Below are 22,788 nucleotides of genomic sequence, written 5' to 3' on the forward strand. Positions count from 1 at the left end.
TGTCCTATATATAGGATCAGTATCCTATATGGAGAGTAGGCTGTCCTCTACCACCTCAATTCTACACTCTACTTTCTTCTTGCCCCTCTTCCCCATTCAAGCTGGTACTCTTCTCACCCTCCATTCCCCATGTTCATGCTGATAATCTCTTTCTCCCACCCTGTCCCAACTGATACTGACCCTTTCCTTGTCAACCCTTTACGTTCACGTTGAAAGGTGTTGGCCGTGGCTCAGTCGGTAGCACTCTCGCCTCTGAGTCAGAGGATTGTGGGTTCAAGTCGCACTCCAGAGATGTGAGCGCAAAATCTAGGCTGATCCTTCTAGTGCAGTACTGAGGGAGTGTTGCACTGTCAGAGGTGCTATCTTTCAGATGAAGCGTTAAAACCGAGCCCCGTCTGCCCTCTCAGGTTAACGTAAAAGATCCCACGGCACTATTCGAAGAAGAGCAGGCGAGATCTCTTGGTGTGCTGGCCAACATTTACCCTTCAACACATAAAACAGATTATCTGGTCATTTATCTCATTGCTGTTGTGGGAGCATGCTGTGTGCAAATTGTGTGCTGCGTTTCCTACAATATAACACTGACCACACTTCAAATAGTACTTAATTCGCTGTAAATCACTTTGGGACGTCTTCAGGTCAAGAAAGGTGCTATATAAATACAAGCTCTTTCTTTCTTTAACCCTCCTTTCCTTCCCCCCCCCCCACCAAGTACTGCTTCCAGATATTCCGCTCTGCTCCCATAAGGTGCTGCTCCCAGCTTCTTCCCGCCCACCCCACAAGCTCCCCAAACACTTCTCCTGAGTCCTATCGCCACTGCTGTAAGTAATCCATGCGGCCACATAATGTGGCCAGGAATTCCTGATCGCTGTGAGAATCCCCACCCACAGTATGCAGCTGAGTTGAATCACTTACACAAGCAGTAACAGGAGGTCGGAGCCCCGGGCTGGTGCTGAGGTCGGGTGGGGTAGGAGTCTGGTCTATGTTGAAATTTAACCAACATGCATGCAAGCAATAAGCTCCGGCAGTCACTAAGCTTATTGGGACCCGCGACGAGGCACAGCTGGGAGTATAACTCAGGTCTGCCGGGCTGCCTAGCACACTATGGCACATCCGTCACACCCCGTAGCAACAGTGAGTGTCGGACAGGTTTTTGACTGAAGAGTGCATCACAGCTATGCCCGATCTTGCCCTCACCTAAAGTCCGCACACGTAACCTTGCCAGCAAGGGTCAGTGGATAACAATCAGAGCTGGGAGCCCTAGCCCAAGGTTGCTGAGACCAGCACACTACCACTCATAACCGTTGCCTTGATTGAGATCAGCAAACTCAATAAAGACCGGGGACCGAACCTGGGACCTCCTAGCAGGGCTCAGTGCTACATACTGCTCGAGGCAGCTGTGTGATTGGGACAGCCTGAGCCTTTGGTGGATTTTAATTGTAATCTTTTGTGTTTTGCTAAAATCTCAGCTATGACATTGACAAAAACATTTATTTGAATAGCGTCCCCATCAGCACTTAGATGTGACGGGAAAATTTAAGCAATTGAAAAATATCCAGCAAAATATTTCAGCACAAGGTTCGCATTCCAAAGAGGGCGTGTCCAGTGAATTGTTTGGAATATCGCAGAAATCTCTAGTCTTGCTGAACAACAGGAAATTCACCAAAAGAATTCCAAATTATGCCCCAGTTTAAGGAACAAAGAATGAGTGTTTTCAACCTGGGTGTGGGATTTCCTCGATGTTTTGGTTGGAAATGTAATAAGATAATCTGCTGTAACAGTAGAAGGGAGAAATGTGAACCCAATAAAATGTACTTTACATTTTAGGTGTGCTCAGTTGTTTATTAACAAAGACTGCTGCAGGCAAAAGCACTTTGTACTGTACCAAACATTCTAGCATTTGCCCAACAGGTGATAGAGCATTAACTGCTTTTGTCTAAAGGTTTGTGTAATTTTGTCTAAAGGTTTGTGTAATGTAGTCACATGACTTTGAGTAGGAATTAATCAGCGGTGTTCTGGTAGTGGAATGGAGAATCACTGACTCCAGTTGGGTAGGTTTATATTATTTTATGTTATGTGGGTGTCCTGTCCTGATCAGTAGTTTCAATGTAGGCTACATCCATAACTGCTGCATTTCTGCCTAACTGTGTTCTTGGCAAATTATACCACTACCTCCATAATTGATGAGCAACAATGACTGCATCTCATAGGACATATATCTTGGTTCTAGGTAAGCTCATTTCTTGAAGTGTCTTCCATCTCCCTCCCATAATAGATTGTGCCTAAATATTTTCCTCAAGTAACTCCAGCACTTGTCTCCCTCCCAGAGTTGCTAAAATATTGGTCACATTGGTTGCTGTTCATGAGAAGTATTTGAGGCTCCTTTGTGGCTCCATTCCTCCACCAATTCATCCCCTCATTCACCCATTCATCCTTATACTCACTCCTCTCCATCTATTCATCCATCCATCCACTCATCAATCCACCCAGCCACCCATTCATCCACCCACCCGTCAATCCGCCCAACCACCCACCCATTCACCCACCCACCCATCCATTCACCACCCAGCCACCCATCCATTCACCCACCATCAATCCGCCCAACCACCCACCATTCACCCACCCACCCACCCATTCACCCACCCACCCATCCATTCACCCACCCGTCAATCCACCCAACCACCCACCCATTCACCCACCCACCCATCCATTCACCAACCCACCCACCCATTCATTCACCCACCCATCAATTCGCCCACCCATCCATCCATTCACCCACCCACCCTTTCATTCACCCACCCATTTGTTCACCCATCTACCCATCCATCCACCCTTTTATTTGCCGACCTCTCCATTCTCCCACCCATCAATCCACCCACCCAACCTTGCACATCCATTATGCTGAACCTCCATCATCTCTCTTTTTCAGTATATTCCAGAATCGGCACGTTACAATGTCTCTGTAGGGAACAATCAGAGCGCCATGCAGACCTTGAATTACATTGCAAAGATGAACCGCTCCTGCCTCCCTCAGGGCTCTTTGATAGAGACTCAAACGGTAAGTCCAAAAAATACCCTCATATTCGTCGTAAGTAAATTCCTGGTAATAGGAGTAGACAACATTCACATATCACTAGAATAATGCAAACTTGGTGTTAAAATAAGATCTTTGGAGGAATGCATTTTAGAATGCATCCAAGATTAGTAGATTTCTAATCCAAAAAGGAAAGAGGAAATGCTTGATTTAGTTCTGGGAAATAAAGTGGGTAACGAATTGATGTGAGAGTAGGAGAACAATTGGGAAAAAGTAACTACAACATAGTTAGATTCAATATAAGAATAGTAAAGAGGCAAAGATAAGGATGCTGGATTGGAAAAAGACAAAGTTCAGCCAGATAATATGGGATCTGGCCCAAATAAACTGGGCATAAATGTTAGCCAGCAGGTCAACAGATTGACAGTGGGACATCTTCAAATATGAAATGCATAGAGTACACAATAAATATATTCCCACAAAGTAAAAAGGGGTGGATGGGCAGTGGGATTAGTTTTGGATTGCTCTAGCAAGGATCTGACATAGTCATGATGGCCCAAATGGCCTCCCTCAGTGATGTAAACTTCTAGGGGGAGAAATTCGGTATCGCCCCGTTTGGGACGCAATTATCAGCCGGGTGCAAAGTTTAGCGCCCGGCGCTAATTATCGCCTTCAACTGCAAACTTGGCTTCTATCGCCCCTGGAGGTGATTGGAGCGCTAAATCAGGTGCTACACACCTCTCTTAAGGCGCTAATGCCGAGGAGCGAGGCGTTAACTCAGAGCGCTGGCGAAGCTCATGTGATGTCAGTCAGCAATGGAACAGAGACACACTGCGCCGGCCAGTTCTTAAAGGGGAGGGTCGATTTTGCTCTCCATCCACACCCCTACTCATTGTAGCCTTGAATCTCGGCCTGGAGAGACCTGTACATCAAATCTGCTGGAAAGAACAATGGAGAGGCCCAGGGAAAGAGCTCAGAGTGCAGCCCCCACAGTCTCTTCTAAATCGATGCAAGGAAAGTCAAATCAAAATCAACCTGCACATTGCTGCTCAGTACCCAAAACTCCTTCACACAGCGTTGAATCTCTCCAGAAGTCTCTCTCTCTCTCTCAGAATGCGTGGCTCAAAAATGTCACCGGCAAAAAAAAGGCAGGAAGCGGTCGCCTTTAAATAGCGCTCCCCCAGTCCCTTCCTGACTGCAAAACACTCCCTCAACTGTCATTGCTAGCGGCAGGCAGAAAGGCAGGAGGCGCCACTCAATATTCAGTCCGGGACGCTACCAGGGCGTTGCATGCTCGACTGACATCACAATCTGCGGGTGCAGGGGATCGTGGCGGTAGTGTTTAGCGCCACCGCAAAATGTCTGGTCAATTTCGCGAGCGGCGCAAACAGCACCGTGCCCGGGCGCTGGTTGCTTTGCACCGCATTAGCACCCTCTTAGGGCACTAACGGGAGGCGCAAAGCAACTGAATTTTCCCCCCCTATAGTTTAGCCAAAGCCAGCAGATGGAAACCCTGGTGAGATATTTTTGTTAAGACACTGATTTGTTGTATTCTCAATTTATAAAGGCTGTTTATGAAGAACTGTTAATGTTGGTGCGATATTGACTGCAAACATTTTACAACCAGGTTTCCTTCAGTCTGGGCTGCTGAGGAGATAACTCAAACTTTACATTTACCTATTTGATGAGAAAATTCTGATCAAGACTAACTTGGCCATACCTTCTGTAGTGGGCTTGGGGGAGCTACATTTGGCCTCAGTGCTCCTGGGCTACTAAGGAAGTGCTTAAGCCTTGTTAAACCAATGCTCACTATCTAAGTTCACGCAAGAAGAATAGACACCTGGGCAAGGTCTAGCACCAGTGAACTGTGTCCCAGCAAGAGCCGGCACTGTCAGGACCAGAGGGGAGTAGGTTAGAAGGTGGAGAAGGTTGACAGACCCAGGCCAATCTTTGGAATTCTAAGCCTTGATTAAGTTTTTTAAAAACCTGGGGGGGAGAGATTCAGTATCGCCCTGTTTGGGGAGCAATTATCGGCCGGGCGGAAAGATTAGCGCCTGGCGCTACTTATCGCCTCCGACTGCAAACATGGCTTTTATCGCCCCCGGAGGTGTTTGGAGCGCTAAATCAGGCGCTACACACCTGTCTTAAGGTGCTAAGGCTGAGGAGCGAGGCGTTACCTCAGAGCGCTAGCGATGCTCATGTGATGTCTGTCAGCAATGGAACACAGACACACTGGCACCGGCCAGTTCTTAAAGGGGAGGGTCGATCTTGCTCTCCATCCACACCCTGCTCATTGCAGCCTTGAATCTTGACCTGGAGAGACCTGTACATCAAATTTGTTGGAAAGAACAATGGAGAGGCCAGGGAAAGAGCTCAGAGTGCAGCCCCCCATATTCTCTTCTAAATTGATGCAAGGAAGATCAAATCAGAAAGAACCTGTAAAGTGCTGCTCCATACCCAAAACTCCTCAACACAGCTTTGAATACCTCCTGCAGTCTCTCTCTCCCTCACTCAGAATGCGTGGTGCAAAAATTTCGCCGACAAAAAAAGGCAGGAAGCGGTCGCCTTTAAATAGCGCTCCCCCAGTCCCTTCCCGACTGCAAAACGCTCCCCTCGACCTGTCGTTGCTAGCGGCAGGTGGTAAGACAGGGGGCGCCACTCAATATCCGGTCCAGGGCGCTACCGGGGCGTTGCACGCTCGACTGACATCACGATCTGCTGGTGCAGGAGATCGTGGCGGTAGTGTTTAGCACTGCCGCAAAATGTCTAGTTAATTTTGTGAGTGGCGAAAACATCGCCGCACCCGGGCGCTAGTTGCTTTGCGCCCCATTAGCGCCCTCTTAAGGTGCTAACGGGAGGTGCAAACAACCGAATTTTTTCCCCCTGATCTTTGGAGCCCGTGTTTAGCCAGTCAAAAGCCACAGTTTTAGCTTTGGATCTTGCCTCCAAAGCGGACAGTTAAGAGGCTGAGAATTAAAAGTGCTTCAAACTTACTACCTTGAAACCAAAACGGTATAGGTTGTATTGGATAGAAACAAAGTAAACGGAAGGCTAGCCTAAGGAAAATTAAATAGAGAAAAAATGGGAATTGATGAGAGGGCAAACAGAAATAAATGCTAATTAAAAAATACATATTTACTTTTTTGGGGGTTTCATTTTGTAGAGCGTTAATATCCTAATAAAGGTTTTCTTGTTATTTGGATTGCTTTATGTCGTAACAGTGCTTACTTCAGAATTATAGTGTGAAAAGAAAGGCATTATTTAATGTCTTATCAAATTCTTCAGAGACGATTCACACGGTTGATTCCTGAGATGAGGGGGTTGACTTATGAAGAAAGGTTGAGCAGCTGGGCCTATACTCATTGGAATTTAGAAGAATGAGAGGTGATCTTATTGAAACATATAAGATACTGAGGGGGCTCGACAATGTAGATGCAGAGAGGGGAAATCTAGAACTCGGGCATAGTTTCAGAATAAAGGGTCGCCTTTTAGAACTGAGATGAGGAGGAATTTCTTCTCTCAGAGGGTCGTAATCTGTGGAATTCTCTTTCCCCAGAGAGCCGTGGAGGCTGGGTCATTAAATACATTTAAAGTGGAGATAGACAGGTTTTTGCAAGGTAAGGGAGTGAAGGGTTATGGGGAGCAGGCAGAGAAGTGGCTTTGAGCCCAAGATCAGCCATGATCTTATTGAATGGCGGAGCAGGCTCGAGGGGCCAAGTGGCCTATTCCTGCTCCTATTTCTTATGTTCTTATATTCTTAGAAGTGTCTCAAAGCACTTTACATGGAGTTAATTGCTTGAAAGTGCAATGACTTTTGTGATGTCGGCACATGGGCAGCCATTTTGCTCTCAACGCAATCCTACACACAGCAATGAGCGGAATGCCCAGTTAATCTGTTTTTGGGTGGTGTGGGCTGAAGGAGGAATGTTGGCCAGGATAATTATGATGATTACACTAACAGCAACTACTAACTTTTATCGAGCAACTTTAGCATGCAAAAAAGTCCCAAAGTTTCACAGAGGCGGGAGAAAAAAAGGTTAAAGGTACAGATGTATGCGCCAAGATGGGAGAGGCTGGAGAGGCGACCTCAAGATCGGTTAAAAAGATGGATTTTCCAAAGGTTTTTTAAAGATGGAGAGAGAACTGCTCCCGGTACATCGCGCAATAGTGGCATGCTAATGAGGGGACCTCTCAAAGCCTGGAGACGCTCCCTCAGTATGCCGGCAGCAGAAACTGCACTGTTGCTGAGAGTACAACGGGAGCACAGTGCTGGAGCAAGCACCACCAACTGGACATGTGCATCGGCTGTCGTTGTGATAGGTTAATCTTGGCTGTTCTTTATTGATATAAATAATGACTTTGCCAAATTCTTGATTTGGATTTCTTTTTGTCTGTAGGTAAAGAGGAGAAGAATTTTTGACTTGATAGATTCCGAGTACAGACGTACAACACTGCAGTCCTGGTTCATCTGGTAAATGTCATCTACCTTCAAACTATATCCAGACATTAAACAAAACTGTAAATACACCGTGACCAACAAATTGAATAGATTTTTCCCTTGTCTCCCAATTTTTCTCATTTTCTTTATCTCCTTGTCCGCTTTTCTATTTTCTCTTCCCCCTCTCCTTCTGAAGCCGGTGACTCCTTTCTGGTTTACAGATTCCACGGGCACCGACAGCCCTCTGGTACCCCTCCCCTACCTCCCTCCACGTGACCATTCTTCAGTTGTGAGCCTGGATAGTCAATGTTGGGATATTGAACCGTGAAAAGCATCACATCTTAGCCCAATCCTGTACTTCGCCTGATGTCTCTGCTTGATTTTGCAGCAGGGGTCTCTAGATAGTAAGCAAAAGTGGTGACTTGTTGCTGATACCATTGAGATGGTTGTAACTATGGCTGAGGCCTGCTATTTTCTCTTCCCCCCTCTCCTTCTGAAGCCGGTGACTCCTTTCGGGGTTACAGATTCCACGGGCACCGACAGCCCTCTGGTACCCCTCCTTTACCCCCCTCCATGTGACCCTGAGCCGGATCTGTGATTCATGCAGGGAAAGTTGAATGACCAGCGCTGTTCTTCCTGTGATAAGAACATAAGAATATAAGAACATAAGAAATAGGAGCAGGAGTAGGCCAATCGGCCCCTCGAGCCTGCTCCGCCATTCAATAAGATCATGGCTGATCTGATCCTAACCGCCAATCTACTATCACAGAACCATCTCCTGAATCTAACAGAATTAGACACACGAAATAGGAGCAGGATCAGGCTACACGGCCTCTGGGCCCGCTCCGCTACCCACAGGGCCATGACCGATCCGAACCTAGACTCATGTCCAAATTCCTGCCCGCTCCCCGTAACCCTTAATTCCCTTTACTTCTAGGAAACTGTCTATTTCTGTTTTAAATTTATGCAATGATGTAGCTTCTACAGCTTTTTGGGGCAGCATATTCCATGGACCTACCACCCTCTGAGTGAAGTAGTTCCTCCTCATCTCAGTTTTGAAAGAGCAGCCCCTTATTCTAAGACTATGCCCCCTAGTTCTAGTTTCACCCATCATCGGGAACATCCTCCCCGCATCCACCCGATCCAACCCCTTCACAATCTTATATGTTTCAATAAGATCGCCTCTCATTCTTCTGAACTCCAATGAGTAGAGTCCCAATCTACTCAACCTCTCCTCATATGTCCATCCCCTCATCCCCGGGATTAACCGAGTGAACCTTCTTTGTACTGACTCGAGAGCAAGTATGTCTTTTCTTAAGTATGGACACCAAAACTGTATGCAGTATTCCAGGTGCGGTCTCACCAATACCTTGTACAACTGAAGCAATACCTCCCTATTTTTATATTCTATCCCCCTAGCAATGAAAGCCAACATTCCATTGGCCTTCTTAATCACTTGCTGCACCTGCATACTAACCTTTAGAGTTTCGTGCACCAGGACCCCCAGATCCCTTTGTACTTCAGTACTTTCCAGTTTCTTGCCATTAAGATAATAACTTGCTCTATGATTTTTCCTGCCAAAGTGCATAACCTCACACTTTCCAGTATTGTATTCCATCTGCCAAATCTCTGCCCATTTACTTAGCCTGTCTATGTCCCCTTGCAGGTTTTTTATGTCCTCCTCACTCACTACTTTCCCTCCCATCTTAGTATCATCTGCAAACGTTGATATGTTTCACTCGGTCCCCTCCTCCAAATCGTTAATATAGATTGTAAAGAGTTGGGGACCCAGCACTGACCCCTGCGGAACACCACTAGTTACTGATTGCCAGTCTGAGAATGAACCATTTATCCCAACTCTCTGCCTTCTGTTAGATAGCCAATCCTCTATCCATGCCAGAATATTACCCCATCCTGTGATTTTTTATCTTAAGCAATAATCTTTTGTGTGGCACCTTGTCAAATGCCTTTTGGAAGTCTAAATACACTACGTCCACTGGTTTCCCTTTATCCACCCTATATGTTACTTCCTCAAAGAACTCCAGCAAATTTGTCAAACATGACTTCCCCTTCATAAAACCATGCTGACTTTGCTCTATTAAATTATGTTTATCCAAATGTCCTGTTACTGTCTCCTTAATAATGGTCTCCAAAATTTTACCTACCACAGATGTTAGGCTAACAGTTCTGTAGTTTCCAGCCTTCTGTCTACTGCCCTTTTTAAATAAGGGTGTTACATTAGCAGTTTTCCAATCTGCCGGGACCTTTGCTGAGTCCAGGGAGTTTTGGAAAATTATTACCAATGCATCCACAATCCCTACCGCCACTTCCCTCAAGACCCTAGGATGTAAGCCATCAGGTCCAGGTGATTTATCCGCCTTGAGTCCCATTATTTTACCGAGTACCACTTCCTTAGTGATTTTGATCGTGTTTAGCTCCTCCCCCCCTATAGCCCCCTGTTTGTCCAGTGTTGGGATATTCTTAGTGTCCTCTACTGTAAAGACTAATACAAAATATTCATTCAGTGTTTTTGGCATCTCCATATTTCCCACCATTAATTTCCCGGTCTCATCCTCTAAGGGACCAATATTTACTTTAGCCACCCTTTTGCAGCAAACATAAAGACAGACTGCAAAAGCTTTTATCGGTATATCAGGAGGAAAAGACTGGTAAAATCCCAAGTCGGTCCCTTGCAGTCCGATTCGGGAGAATATATATAATGGAGAATAAGGAAATGGCAGACCAATTAAACTCATACTTTGGTTCTGTATTCACAAAGGAGGACACAAATAACCTCCCAGGAATATCGGCAAACATAGGGACTAATGAGAGGGAGGAGCTGACAGAAATTAGTATCTCTAGGGATATGGTGCTGGGTAAGTTGAGGGGACTGAAGGCCGACAAATCCCCGGGGCCTGATAAACTACATCCTAGGGTACTTAAGGAGGTGGCCCTGGAGATAGCAGATGCTCTAAGGATCATCTTCCGGAACTCCATTGACTCGGGAACAGTACCCGTGGATTGGAGGGTAGCTAATGTTACCCCAATATTTAAAAAGGGGGGTAGAGAGAAAGCAGGGAATTATAGACCAGTAAGCCTTACATCGGTTGTGGGCAGAATGCTAGAGTCCATTATTAAGGATAAAATAGCGGAGCACTTGACAAATGGGGAAAGGATCGGACAGAGTCAACATGGATTTACAAAGGGTAAATCGTGTTTGACTAATCTGCTGGAATTTTTTGAGGAAGTAACTGGTAAAATAGATGGGGGAGAGCCAGTGGATGTGGTGTACCTTGACTTCCAGAAAGCCTTCGATAAGGTTCCACACAAAAGATTATCATGCAAAATTAAGGCTCATGGGATTGGGGGCAAAGTATTAACGTGGATAGAGAACTGGCTGGCGGATAGAAAACAGAGAGTTGGAATAAACGGCTCGTTTTCGGAGTGGCAGGCAGTGACCAGCGGGGTGCCGCAAGGATCTGTCCTGGGACCCCAGCTGTTCACAATATATATAAATGATCTGGATCAGGGAATTGGATGCAATATTTCCAAATTCGCTGACGACACTAAACTAGGAGGAGGGGTGGGCTGTGATGAGGATGTCAGGAGGCTACAGTGCGATTTGGACAGGTTGGGGGAATGGGCGGATACGTGGCAGATGCACTATAATGTGGATAAATGCGAGGTTATCCACTTTGGGGGTAAAAACAGGAGGGTAGATTATTATCTAAACGGCAATAGATTGGGAGATGGGGAAGTGCAGAGGGACCTGGGTGTTCTTGTGCACCAGTCACTGAAGGAGAGCATGCAGGTGCAACAGGCGATTAAGAAGGCAAATGGTATGTTGGCCTTCATATCAAGGGGGTTCGAGTATAGGAATAGGGATACCTTACTACAGCTGTACAAGGTGCTGGTGAGACCGCATCTGGAGTATTGTGTACAGTTTTGGTCGCCCCATCTGCGGAAGGACGTTCTTGCCATGGAAAGAGTGCAACGGCGATTCACCAGGCTGATACCTGGAATGGCGGGAATGACCTACGAAGAGAGATTAAATAGTTTGGGCTTGTACTCACTGGAGTTTAGAAGATTGAGAGGTGATCTCATCGAAACATATAAAATTATGGCAGGCCTGGACAGGCTGAATTCAGAGAGAATGTTTCCAATGGCCGGGGAGCACAGAACCAGGGGCCACAGTCTAAAAATAGCGGGCAAATCATTTAAAACAGAGATGAGGAAGAATTTCTTCACTCAAAGAGTGGTGAGCCTGTGGAATTCCCTGCCACAGAGGGTTGCGAAGGCTAATTCAATAAATATTTTCAAGAGAGAATTGGATATATTTCTGAAGGCTAAGGGGATTAAGGGTTACGGAGAAAAGGCGGGGACGGGGTACTGAACTGGTAAGATCAGCTATGATCTCAGACGAAGATCAGCCATGATCTCATTGAATGGCGGAGCAGGCTCGAAGGGCCGAATGGCCTACTCCTGTTCCTATCTCTATGTTTCTATGTTTCTATGTTTTTCTTTTTATATAACTATAAAAACTCTTACTATCTGTTTTTATATTTTTTGCTAATTTACTTTCATAATCTATCTTCCCTTTCTTAATCAATCTTTTTGTTATTTTTTGCTGTCTTTTAAAGTTTTCCCAATCCTCTATCCTCCCACTAGATTTGGCTACCTTATATGCCCTTGTTTTTAGTCGAATACTATCCTTAATTTCTTTACTTAGCCACGGATGGCTGTCTTTTCTTTTACACCCTTTTCTTCTCAGTGGAATATATTTTTTTTGGAAGTTGTAAAATAACTCCTTAAATGTACACCACTGATCACGTATCGTCTTACCCTTTAATCTATTTTCCCAATCCACTCTACTCAATTCCGCTCTCATACCTTCATAGTCTCCTTTATTCAAGCTTAGCACGCTTGTTTGAGATCCAACCTTCTCACCCTCTAATTGAATATGGAATTCAACCATGTTATGGTCACTCATTCCAAGGGGATCCTTTACTAGGACATTTTTAATTAATCCTGTCTCGTTACACAGGACCAGATCTAAGGTTGCTTGCCCCCTGGTCGGTTCAGTTACATACTGCTCAAGAAACCCATCCCTAATACACTCAATGAACTCATCCTCAAGGCAGCCCTGCCCAATTTGATTTGTCCAATTAATATGATAGTTAAAATCCCCCATAATTATAGATGTTCCCTTATTACAAGCCTCAACTATTTCCTGATTGACACTCCGTCCAACAGAGTTGCAACTGTTCGGAGGCCTATAGACTACGCCCACTAGTGTTTTTATCCCCTTATTATTCCTTATCTCCCCCCAAACTATTTCATTATCCTGATCTTTTGACCCAATATCATTTCTCTGTATTACAGTGATTCCTTCCTTTATTAACATAGCCACCCCACCTCCCCTTCCTTCCTGCCTGTCCTTCCTGATCGTTAAATAACCTGGTATGTTTAATTCCCAGGCATTGTCACCCTGCAGCCATGTTTCTGTAATGGCCACAAGATCATACCCATATGTAGTTATTTGTGCCATTAACTCGTCTATTTTGTTACGAATGCTATGTGCATTCAGATAGAGAACTTTCAAATATGTTTTGTGGCACTTAGTTCCTGCTTTTGCCCTTTTTATTACTTTACCTTTTACTCCATACCTTCTGCCCCTTCCTGACACGCTCTGGTTTTTAATTTCCCCACTGCTACCTAAGTCTATGACCTTCTCTGTTGTCATTTTTATTATTTGCTCTCTAGGAACCTCCCCCCCACTAGTTAGTTTAAACTCTCTACCTGAAGATCACTGAGGCTTGAAGTCATGACCATCAGTTTGGGAGCTGAGAGGGTTCAACCGTGTGAGCTATGGCACTCGCTATCACAGACTTCAATTTTAAATGAAATTCCCCTTGCAATTAAAACAATGCTCAGGATTATTTCAACTTCTTATGGATGTCCTATGGCTTTGCCCATTGGAAAGTCAGGATTATGGGAGATTCCCTCAGAGAGCGTTAATGCTGTAGGTATTGGGGTGGGATCTGCACCTTCCGGGGCTCTGGAAGCTCCATCTAGTGGTAGAATTATGCAACTTCAGGTGTGATTTGTGTGTCACAAGTATGGTGATGGCCAAATAAGGAGTGGGCGACATACAGAGCAAATTTAATATGTTATAGATTTGACATCTCAATCGACCCTTGAATCAAATAAAATATGTCAACGGGTGACAAAAATTGCTTGACCAACAGCTAGATATTGAACAATACCTCATATGTGACCTGTGGTGATACGTTATACACTGGCTATGGGAATATTTCTTATCCGACTCTCTCGACTCAAGAAATTTACAAAATGTGGGTCTTTAAATTCCATTGGCAATCATATTGACCTCGCCTGATACTGTAACTAGATTAAGAGACTGCAATGCACCACAGATTTTAAAACTTACCACGTGTAGCGTGATATCCTGTCTAAGGGCCGCAGTTTTTGCACCAAAAGTCTGCAAGACAGTCATTGTACCTTGTTTTGGGCTAGATTTGAGCAATAATGGCCTAAATTTTGCAGGAGTGGGGCATCTCGCTGCGTGCCCAGTTAGTTAGACTTGTTTGTGTAAGTTTAGGTTTAATATTTTAATATTTTAAACAAAGTTGCTGGAAGTGCGAGCTCATAACCACATGGCGAGGGCAACGGGGACCTCGGTGAATGACAGGGCCAACGGGGTATCTCCTTAACCCATGAGATTTAAGGTTTGAACAAGAAACAGAGGAAAGACTGAGAAGGAGGGTGAATTAGAGTGGGAGAATTCAATGTCAAATCAGGTACAGGAAGGGAAATAAAGAGAGGGAAAGAAAGATTAGATTAAGGGAGAGAGAAAAAGAGACAGAAAGGAAAAATAAGTCACTTTTTTTTTAATTTGACATTTTTAAAATCTCCAACAACATTTCACAACCTGAAGGAATGAACTTTTAATTGTTCACTTTCTGGGCAAGAGAAGTTGACTGCCGGTTATTAACAGTTCTCTTCTTCTTAGGCAGTCCCTTGGAACCGAGGATGACTTGCTTCCACATTAAAAATGAGCTCGCAGGTGGCTGATTAGTCCAATGCGGGACCTACAGTCTCTGTCACAGGTGGGGCAGATGGTGGTTGAAGGGGCGGGTGGGTGGGGTGCTTGGGTTGACGTGCGCTCCTTGCACTTGGCTTCCATTACCATGTCGTTAAAGGGTACTTACGCTGCTAATTACAAGACTTAACTTTCTGTGGCGAGTTTGACGGGCAATTAATGGGCAAATGCAGCAACTTCATAAAAATCATGGGGAGGTTGAAGGCGCGATGCCGTTTTCGCAAAGGTAACGGCGGAATGGTGCAAATCGGCCAGCAATTAGTGGCGATTTGCAATTCACGGGGTGTCTCTTGCTCACCACAAGTTGTTGGCTGATTTGCGCACTAATAATAGCACGCATCGATCAGACGCCATTACTTTTTCAACAAAATCTGGGCCAATAAATCGTTTTTTGTATCTATGACCGCTCAATTTGAGGAAGGCCTGAAGTGGTTTGGTCATAAAAGCAATGGACCAAGTTGGACGCTCTGAGGCACCTTACTTCTGCTTGGCCTAGCTCACTTGAATTAGACCTGTGATGATTGGCCACTATTTTGTAAACATTTTTTGAAATGATATGCTGAAATTTATTTGGTAAAATAGCTTGAGTTGAAGCCAGTTGAAAGTGGGCACCTGTTTGAAGTAATTGACCTCCATGGTTCTTCTAGGTTGGGAACAGCATTTGCTTATTATGGGCTGGTTCTAACCAGCTCGGAGCTATTGGAAAACAATCCAGTCTGTGGGACTATGGGAGTTACTGAGGCATCGGATGTGCCCAATTCATTGGAGAGCTGCCACTGTAAGGTCTTCAAATCGGCAGACTACCAGACCATGCTCATCAGCACTTTAGGAGAATTCATGTGTAAGGACAATCTCTCTGTTTATCTAACTCTGTTTAAAAGTTTAATTATCATTCATCCTTCTGTTGCGTGTAATTGTTGGTTTTTATGACCTTGAGTCCACGTGACTCTGAGCTTTGTGTTGAGTTGCGTGTATGTCCAAAGCTGAAGCATTGGCCTGCTCTGCCTGTTTCAAATGTCTTCACTGTATAACATGGCATAATATTGGTGCAGTTTTAGACAGCTGGAACAAAAGGGCAGATATCGCATGGACTTAACAAGAAAGATCTGGAAAAAGGTTAGTCTGTGTGTTGTATGTATGTGTGTCTCTGTGTATGTGTCTCTGTGTGTGTGTCTCTGTGTGTGTGTCTGGGTGTGTCTGTGTGTGTGTGCGTGTGTCTGTGTGTGTCTCTCTGTGTGTGTCTGGGTGTGTCTGTGTGTGTGTCTCTGTGTGTGTCTCTGTGTGTGTGTCTGTGTGTGTCTCTGTCTGGGTGTGTGTGTCTGTGTGTGTGTCTGGGTGTGTGTCTCTGTGTGTGTCTCTGTGTGTGTGTCTGGGTGTGTGTTTCTGTGTGTGTGTGTGGGTGTGTGCCTCTGTGTGTCTCTGTGTGTGTGTCTCTGTGTGTGTGTCTGGGTGTGTCTGTGTGTGTGTGTCTGGGTGTGTGTCTGTGTGTGTATCTGTGTGTGTGTCTCTGTGTGTGTGTGTCTGGGTGTGTCTGATTGTGTGTCTCTGTATGTCTCTGTGTATGTGTCTGTGTGTGTGTGTCTCTGGGTGTGTCTGTATCTGTGTGTGTCTGTGTGTGTGTGTGTCTCTGTGTGTGTCTGGGTGTGTCTGTGTCTGTGTGTGTGTGTCTGTGTCTGTCTCCATTCAGGTTATTCTATGCAGATTGTTTGCACCGGCACAGAAGATTGCGGTGTATTTGCAACAGGTCTGTGTCTGGCTAATGAAGTGTGATCCTCAGAAATAGCACATTCCGAAGCTGCATGTTTCCCAATTTGGGAAGTAGTCCTTAATTACAGAGATCATTCAGCCTGAAAGGGGAATATCAGGGCCCACTGTTTATGTTGACAATGAGGGTAACAGACTGTAGTTCTCAGGTCGCAGCAGTGGACTTATCTAGTTCATACTTCCATAACTTCGGTTCCTACTTGTGGGATAGGCATGTTTACTGCCCTACACTAAGCATGCAATTCTAAAACCTCTTAAAAATTTTTGTTGCTGGGTCAAAATCCTAGAACTCCCTCCCCAACAGCACTGTGGAGGCACCTTCACCACGCGGACTGCAGCGGTTAAAGAAGAAGGCCCACCACCACCTTCTCAAGGGCAACTATGGACGGTCAATAAATGCCGGCCTTGCCAGCGATGCCCATATCCCCAGAATGAATTTAAAATACCTCAGGCAGGATGAGTACAAATGAAATAAATCCACCAAGTGGAGCAGCTCGTTCCTTGGACAGCGATTTGAAAACCCAACCATATATGCCTTTGGGCCTTGTGGCTTCCTGAAATCCAGCTGATGAAGGAGATTCAGAGCTTTAAGTTGGCTGATTGGGCTTTAGAATTGCATGCTGAGATGAGGGTCATGTTTGAGAAGTGTACAGTAAGATTGAAGGTCAGACTTCAAATGAATTTTAAGCAAATATAGTGATGTAGGAATTGACGAATTCCTATAAATAACTGAGATCGACACCAGGGAACAAGTAAACAGGTCTTTACTGATCAGAGACTCCACGAGGACTGCCTGGGCAGCCCCGTGGCTTGCGACGTGACGTCATCACATTTGCCCGTGTTTTCCCGCGCTCTTAAAGGGGCCACGCCCCGTACATGCAAACTCTATAGACAAAACACAGTAATGCCTAACACAATGGTACAGGTTTAGGCTGGTGTTAGAACATCATTAAAGGGAATTATATTCAGTCAGCCAGAGTCATTCAGTGGTTCTGCCACAGTGATATAATTTTGCCTCATCTATAAGGTGTGCTGCACAGCTCTGTCATTCTCAAGGGATGGTGAGGGGAGATGGTGGGTCTGGACCTGGTATGAGAAACAAATAGGCAGCTCTTCCTCTAGTCCTGGGCTCATCTCATCTTTCCATTTTGGGGTTTGATGGGCAATGGCGAGCAAATTAATCCGTAGAGCGATATTGGAACTGGTCCACTAGTGTCTGCGGGTAAAGCGATTAAAAAAGAATGCGGGATCCTTGGCTTTATAAGCAGAGAAATAGGGCTGGAATTTCTCAGCCCCGAGGAGGCGGGTATGGAGGCGGGACTGCCCTTAAAGTAGCAGAAAGTGGGGGCAGATGGCAAACCCGCCCCCATCCCACCTCCGTGCCCTTTTGCCAGGAGGTGGGAAGATGTGCTGCTTCGGGTTCCGTCTCCTGAAGGCGGGAAAGGGATTAAATCCTTTTAACTACCTGCTAACAGGTAGTTAACAGGCAGAAAAAAGGATTAGTCCCATTTTACCTTTCCAGGTGAAGGTTTCCCGACCTCGGAGAACCCCACCGGGTTGGAGGAGTCGAGTTAGAGGTCTGCGGGGATCGGAGGCACCTGGAAGTAAGAGGTAGAGGTGAGTGATGGGTGCAAGTGTGGAGTGGTAAGTATGTAAGGTGAGTGTTAAGTGTTAAAAATATGTTCACTTACCTTGGTTTCTGCCTACAGTCTTCATTCGCTCTGGATCGGGAGTCCCGACATCTTCCTTATCGATTTCACAAATTGGCTGTTGGATCCTCTGAACCAACAGCCATCTGAAATCAACAAAGTTGAAAGGTTTAATGAGTCCTGAACATAAGGACTCATCAGACTACAGAGAATTTCAGTGTTTGGCAGTTTCACAGAGCTGTCAAATGCTGACATTTCTTCTTTCAAGAAGTCTTGACAGATAGCACGTCGGGGGGCAGGGGCCGGTTGGACGGGAAACCCGGAAGTCTGGGTTTCCCTGCATGCTGTGGAGTTTTAACTCCATAGCGATGTCTTTTGGTCCTGACAGGTTCCCAGTCCGGAAGTCAGCCTGATTGACAGGCTTGGCTTCCAGTCGGGTTGGGAGCACTCCGGAGCAGGTCACATGACTGGGGGAAGTTCTGATCCTGGGGTGGGGGGGATCTGATCCCAGGCCCCATGGTATTTAATCCCAAAGCCTGCGGGGTCCGATCCTGCAGGGAGGGCGGGGGGCGGTGTGGGTCCAATCCCGGGAGGAGGTCTGATCCCCGACCCCGGGTTTTTTTTATGGGGGCGTCTGATGAGGAGGAGCTTGGGGAGCCAGGAGGGAAGCACTTCTGCTTCTCTTGGCCCACAAGCAGTGCTGTAAAGGCACTTATCTTCTCCCCGAAGCTGTCCTCGCCTTGCTTCAGCTGCCAGGTTTCCCAAGGCCTGGGAAACCCGGCTGCCCACTGTAAAACCTGCAAAGCAGGTTAAATCAGAGGCTGCCAGCCTCATTAACGTATTTAATATGCCAACCCGCCCTTTGTCCTGCTTCGGTGAAACCCGGAATTCGACAGGTTGGAGCCGGCTTCCCGATGCGCTCAGACTTTTTCCCGATTTAACACCCCACCCACGCGCAACCCCGCCATCTCACCCATGTTAAAATTTCCCCCTTTGTGTCCAATTCTGGGCACCACACTTTAGGAAGGTGCCAAGGCCTCAGCCAGGATGCAGAGGAGATTTATTACAATGGTACCAGGGAGCTCAGTTATATGGAGAGGCTGGAGACGCTGGGGTTGTTCTCTTTAGCGCAGAGAAGGTTAAGGGGAGATTTAATAGAGGCGTTCAAAATCATGAAGGGTTTTGATAGAGTAAATAAGGAGAAATGGTTTCCACTGGCAAGAGGGTCAGTAACCAAAGGACACAGATTTAAGAAAATTGGCAAAATAGCCAGAGGGCAAATGCAAATTAATTATTTTACACAGCGAGCTTTTAATAATCTAGAATGCACTGCATGGAGGGGCGGTGGAAGCAGTTTCAATAGTAACTTTCAACAGGGAATTGGATAAATACTTGAAAAGGAAAAATTTGCAGGGCTATGGGGAAAGAGCAGGGGTGTGGGGCTAATTGGACAGCTCTTTCAAAGAGCCGCACAGGCACAATAGGCCGACCGGCCTCGTTCTATAGTATATGATTCTATGATAGGTGTACAACATACAGGTGAAGTACCGCATTGTCCCAGTTTATCTTTTGTAATTGCCAACATACTTCTTAAATCCAACATAATGAAAAATAGGAGAATGCTTGCTTTTTTTTCTCCAATATAATGACACACCAGCAAAATTGCATTCCCAGAAGTTAAACCTCTCAAGAGTCCCATGGAGCAGTAAAACCCTATAGTCCAGTAGATCCAGGTTCCATCCCTGGAATCACCTAAGCAATCTGATCTTGGCTGGGACAGCAGTACAATTGGTGTCAGAGCCTTGTGTTGGAATTGGAGGCAAAATCAGCCAAAATTCCCACTCCTGACCATTATCCAGGGACCCCTGCCGCAAAGCACTATGTTGATATCGTGGGCTTGGATGTGATGCCCAACACATAGATTGCTTAAATTCGGGTTACAGAGACTCTCAAGTAAAATTACAGTGATGAACCTGGGTACTTTTAACAAAGTGTAAAGGGTATATTTAGACTTGGGTTAACGCCCTCTTAATTCTGTACCACAAAGAATTTGTTGTGTACAGTAAGGGCTGGTTTACGAAAGTAAAGTGCCAGGAATTCAACAAAATATATCTCTGTGAGAATAGAATATAAGAATTACATGCTTCGACGAGGGTTGTATTTGATAAAGGGTTAGTGTATAATAAGTTACTTGGGTGACATTACAACAGTGACTACACGTCAAAAGTTGTGAATAGTGCTCTGTAAATGCAAGCTCTTTCTTTCCTTTCTTTCCTTCTTTCTTTCTTTCCTTCTTTCTTTCTTTCTATCTTTGTTTCTTTCTATCTTTCTTTATTTCCTTCTTTCTTTCTTTCCTTCTGTCTTTCTTTCTTTCTATCTTTCTTTCCTTCCTTCTTCTTTCTTTCTTTCCTTCTTTCTTTTTCTTTCTTTCTTTTTCTTTCTTTCTTTTTCTTTCTTTCTTTCTATCTTTCTTTCTTTCCCTCTTCTTTCTTTCTTTCTTTTCTTTCTTTACTGAGGCATTTAAAATTGCTTTAAACTGTTAGTTTGCCTCCATCCTCAGACCCATGGGCACCATGTCAAGCTGACCCTTTGAAACAAAGGGTTAAGTAAGCTCCTTAACCTGAGCGTCCCTCACAAATAACACCTGCATTTAGCAAATCTAGGCGTGACTGTACACTGATTACATGGTGAGAAGCAGATCATTTTCAGGTTAAATATGCAGGTGTTTCGGTTCCAGAGGCCTGTCTGGGTGAACTAAATGGAAAGGTGCCAGTAATATTCCATTTAATAAAAAAGGCTGCTCTTAGAGTCATCGACATTCTTGGTCACTATTATAATAAACAAAATGACGTCCTTCTGATGATGTTCATCAGTTGGCATTAGCAGTGTCCGCCTAGGCTGTGACTCACACACTGTTGTGGTTGCCGCAGTAAGTTTGCACGGACATGTTGCTGGTGATACAGTATTGGCCAAAGAGCGAGGGTAATTTAACCCTACGAAGCCGTGATTTTCTTCACCTCTGCAATGCGCAGACTTATTAAGATCAGTGGGGCAAACTCAACTTACGCAATACGAGCATCCAAACGAATTCACACATTCATATGTCAATGTTAGAATTAACATTACAGCACAGGAAGAGACCATTCTGCCCATCCTGCCTGTGCCAGCTCCCTAAACAAGCTGTCCAGTTAATCCCATTCCTCCATCCTCTCCTCCATGCCCTTTTAAAACTTTTAAAATATTTATCCCCTTTCCCTTTTATAAGCTACTGGCGTAGATTTGCAACCCACCCTTCAGGTGTAAAACTGGTGTCGCGAATCGGCCGCCTGTTATTGAAACTGCCCTTGGAGATAACGAGTGGCTAATCCACAATGCCAGTTTGAAGCCCGGGCGGTAAGCTGAGCATCTACCCTCTAATGGACTCTGCTTTCTCCTGGCACTGTTTCTGGTCGGGCATTCCATGTCCTAACAACCCTTTGTGTTCTTTTGGAGATGATCATAAGTTTATGTCCTCTGCTTAACGACTCACTGAGCAGTGTAAATAGTTTCATCTTGCTTTACCTCATCAAAAACCCTTCATAATTTTGAAGACCTCAAATGCATGGTGCAATTTCATCCCAGAGGGCTGCAATGAGAACAGTGAGCAAACTAATAGAGAAGAGAGGTCCCAGTAGATCACCTGATGTGAGACTGAACCAAACAGACCCAGAAGGTCTCAGGTTCCATCCTTGCTGCATGGTGACTTAGCTGATCTTAGCCAGGCCAGTAGCTGGAGGAAAGATATTCAACCATGCTTCCCATTCGGCCATTGAAGCCTGTCCCATTATTACCAGAACTCTCCCATTATAGCATCAATTGCGCTTTGAGCATTCCCTCACTGGCAGATGATCCAGAACATCTACAATCTATGAGGAAGAAAATTCCTCCTGATAACTGTTTAAACAATTTCTCTTACTTTCTTGGTTTAATTTGAAGTAACATTCTTAGTTTACCTCAGCAACACCAGTTAATGTTTCTAGACTTTGGTGACCCCTTAAATCTTCTCCCTTGACTGTAAAGCTAATGCTTCTCCCTGACCTTTCCTCACAGATCATTTTCTTTGCACTTGGAATCAGTCTTGTTGCTCTTTTACGCACCCTCTGCAATGCATTGTATGGTCATCATGGTGGGCCAACAGAATTGGATAGTGTACTGATGCTGTACTTGTTTAATGTAAGTCAGGTGTCAGGGCCTAAACTGACTCGAAAGTGTAGTGGGCTGAGATGCCCACTACACTGCGTACAGTTTTGGTGTCCATACTTAAGAAAGGACATAATTGCTCTCGAGTCAGTACAAAGAAGGTTCACTCGGTTAATCCCGGGGATGAGGGGATGGACATATGAGGAGAGGTTGAGTAGATTGGGACTCTACTCATTGGAGTTCAGAAGAATGAGAGGCGATCTTATTGAAACATGTAAGACTGTGAAGGGGCTTGATCGGGTGGGTGCGGGGAGGATGTTCCCGATGATGGGTGAAACTAGAACTAGGGGGCATAGTCTTAGAATAAGGGGCTGCTCTTTCAAAACTGAGATGAGGAGGAACTACTTCACTCAGAGGGTGGTAGGTCCATGGAATATGCTGCCCCAAAAAGCTGTAGAAGCTACATCATTACATAAATTTAAAACAGATATAGACAGTTTCCTAGAAGTAAAGGGAATTAAGGGTTACGGGGAGCGGGCAGGAATTTGGACATGAGTCTAGGTTCGGATCGGTCATGGCCCTGTGGGTAGCGGAGCGGGCCCAG

General features: G+C 45.3%; 1 protein-coding gene across 1 annotated transcript in view; it reads left to right on the top strand.

The window, feature by feature from the left end:
* svopl (SVOP-like) overlaps positions 1-22,788 on the top strand; it is a 111,499-nt gene that overhangs the window by 58,046 nt on the left and 30,665 nt on the right. The window contains exons 6-8 of the mRNA XM_086008621.1: positions 2,930-3,058; positions 7,432-7,505; positions 15,240-15,433. Coding sequence (XP_085864747.1) covers positions 2,930-3,058; positions 7,432-7,505; positions 15,240-15,433 — 397 coding nt within the window. The remainder of the gene's footprint in view (positions 1-2,929; positions 3,059-7,431; positions 7,506-15,239; positions 15,434-22,788) is intronic.

The sequence above is a fragment of the Somniosus microcephalus genome, chromosome 16 (genome assembly GCF_052327205.1).
Source record: "Somniosus microcephalus isolate GS21.2 chromosome 16, FLI_Smic_1.0, whole genome shotgun sequence".
Classification (NCBI taxonomy): Eukaryota; Metazoa; Chordata; class Chondrichthyes; order Squaliformes; family Somniosidae; genus Somniosus; species Somniosus microcephalus.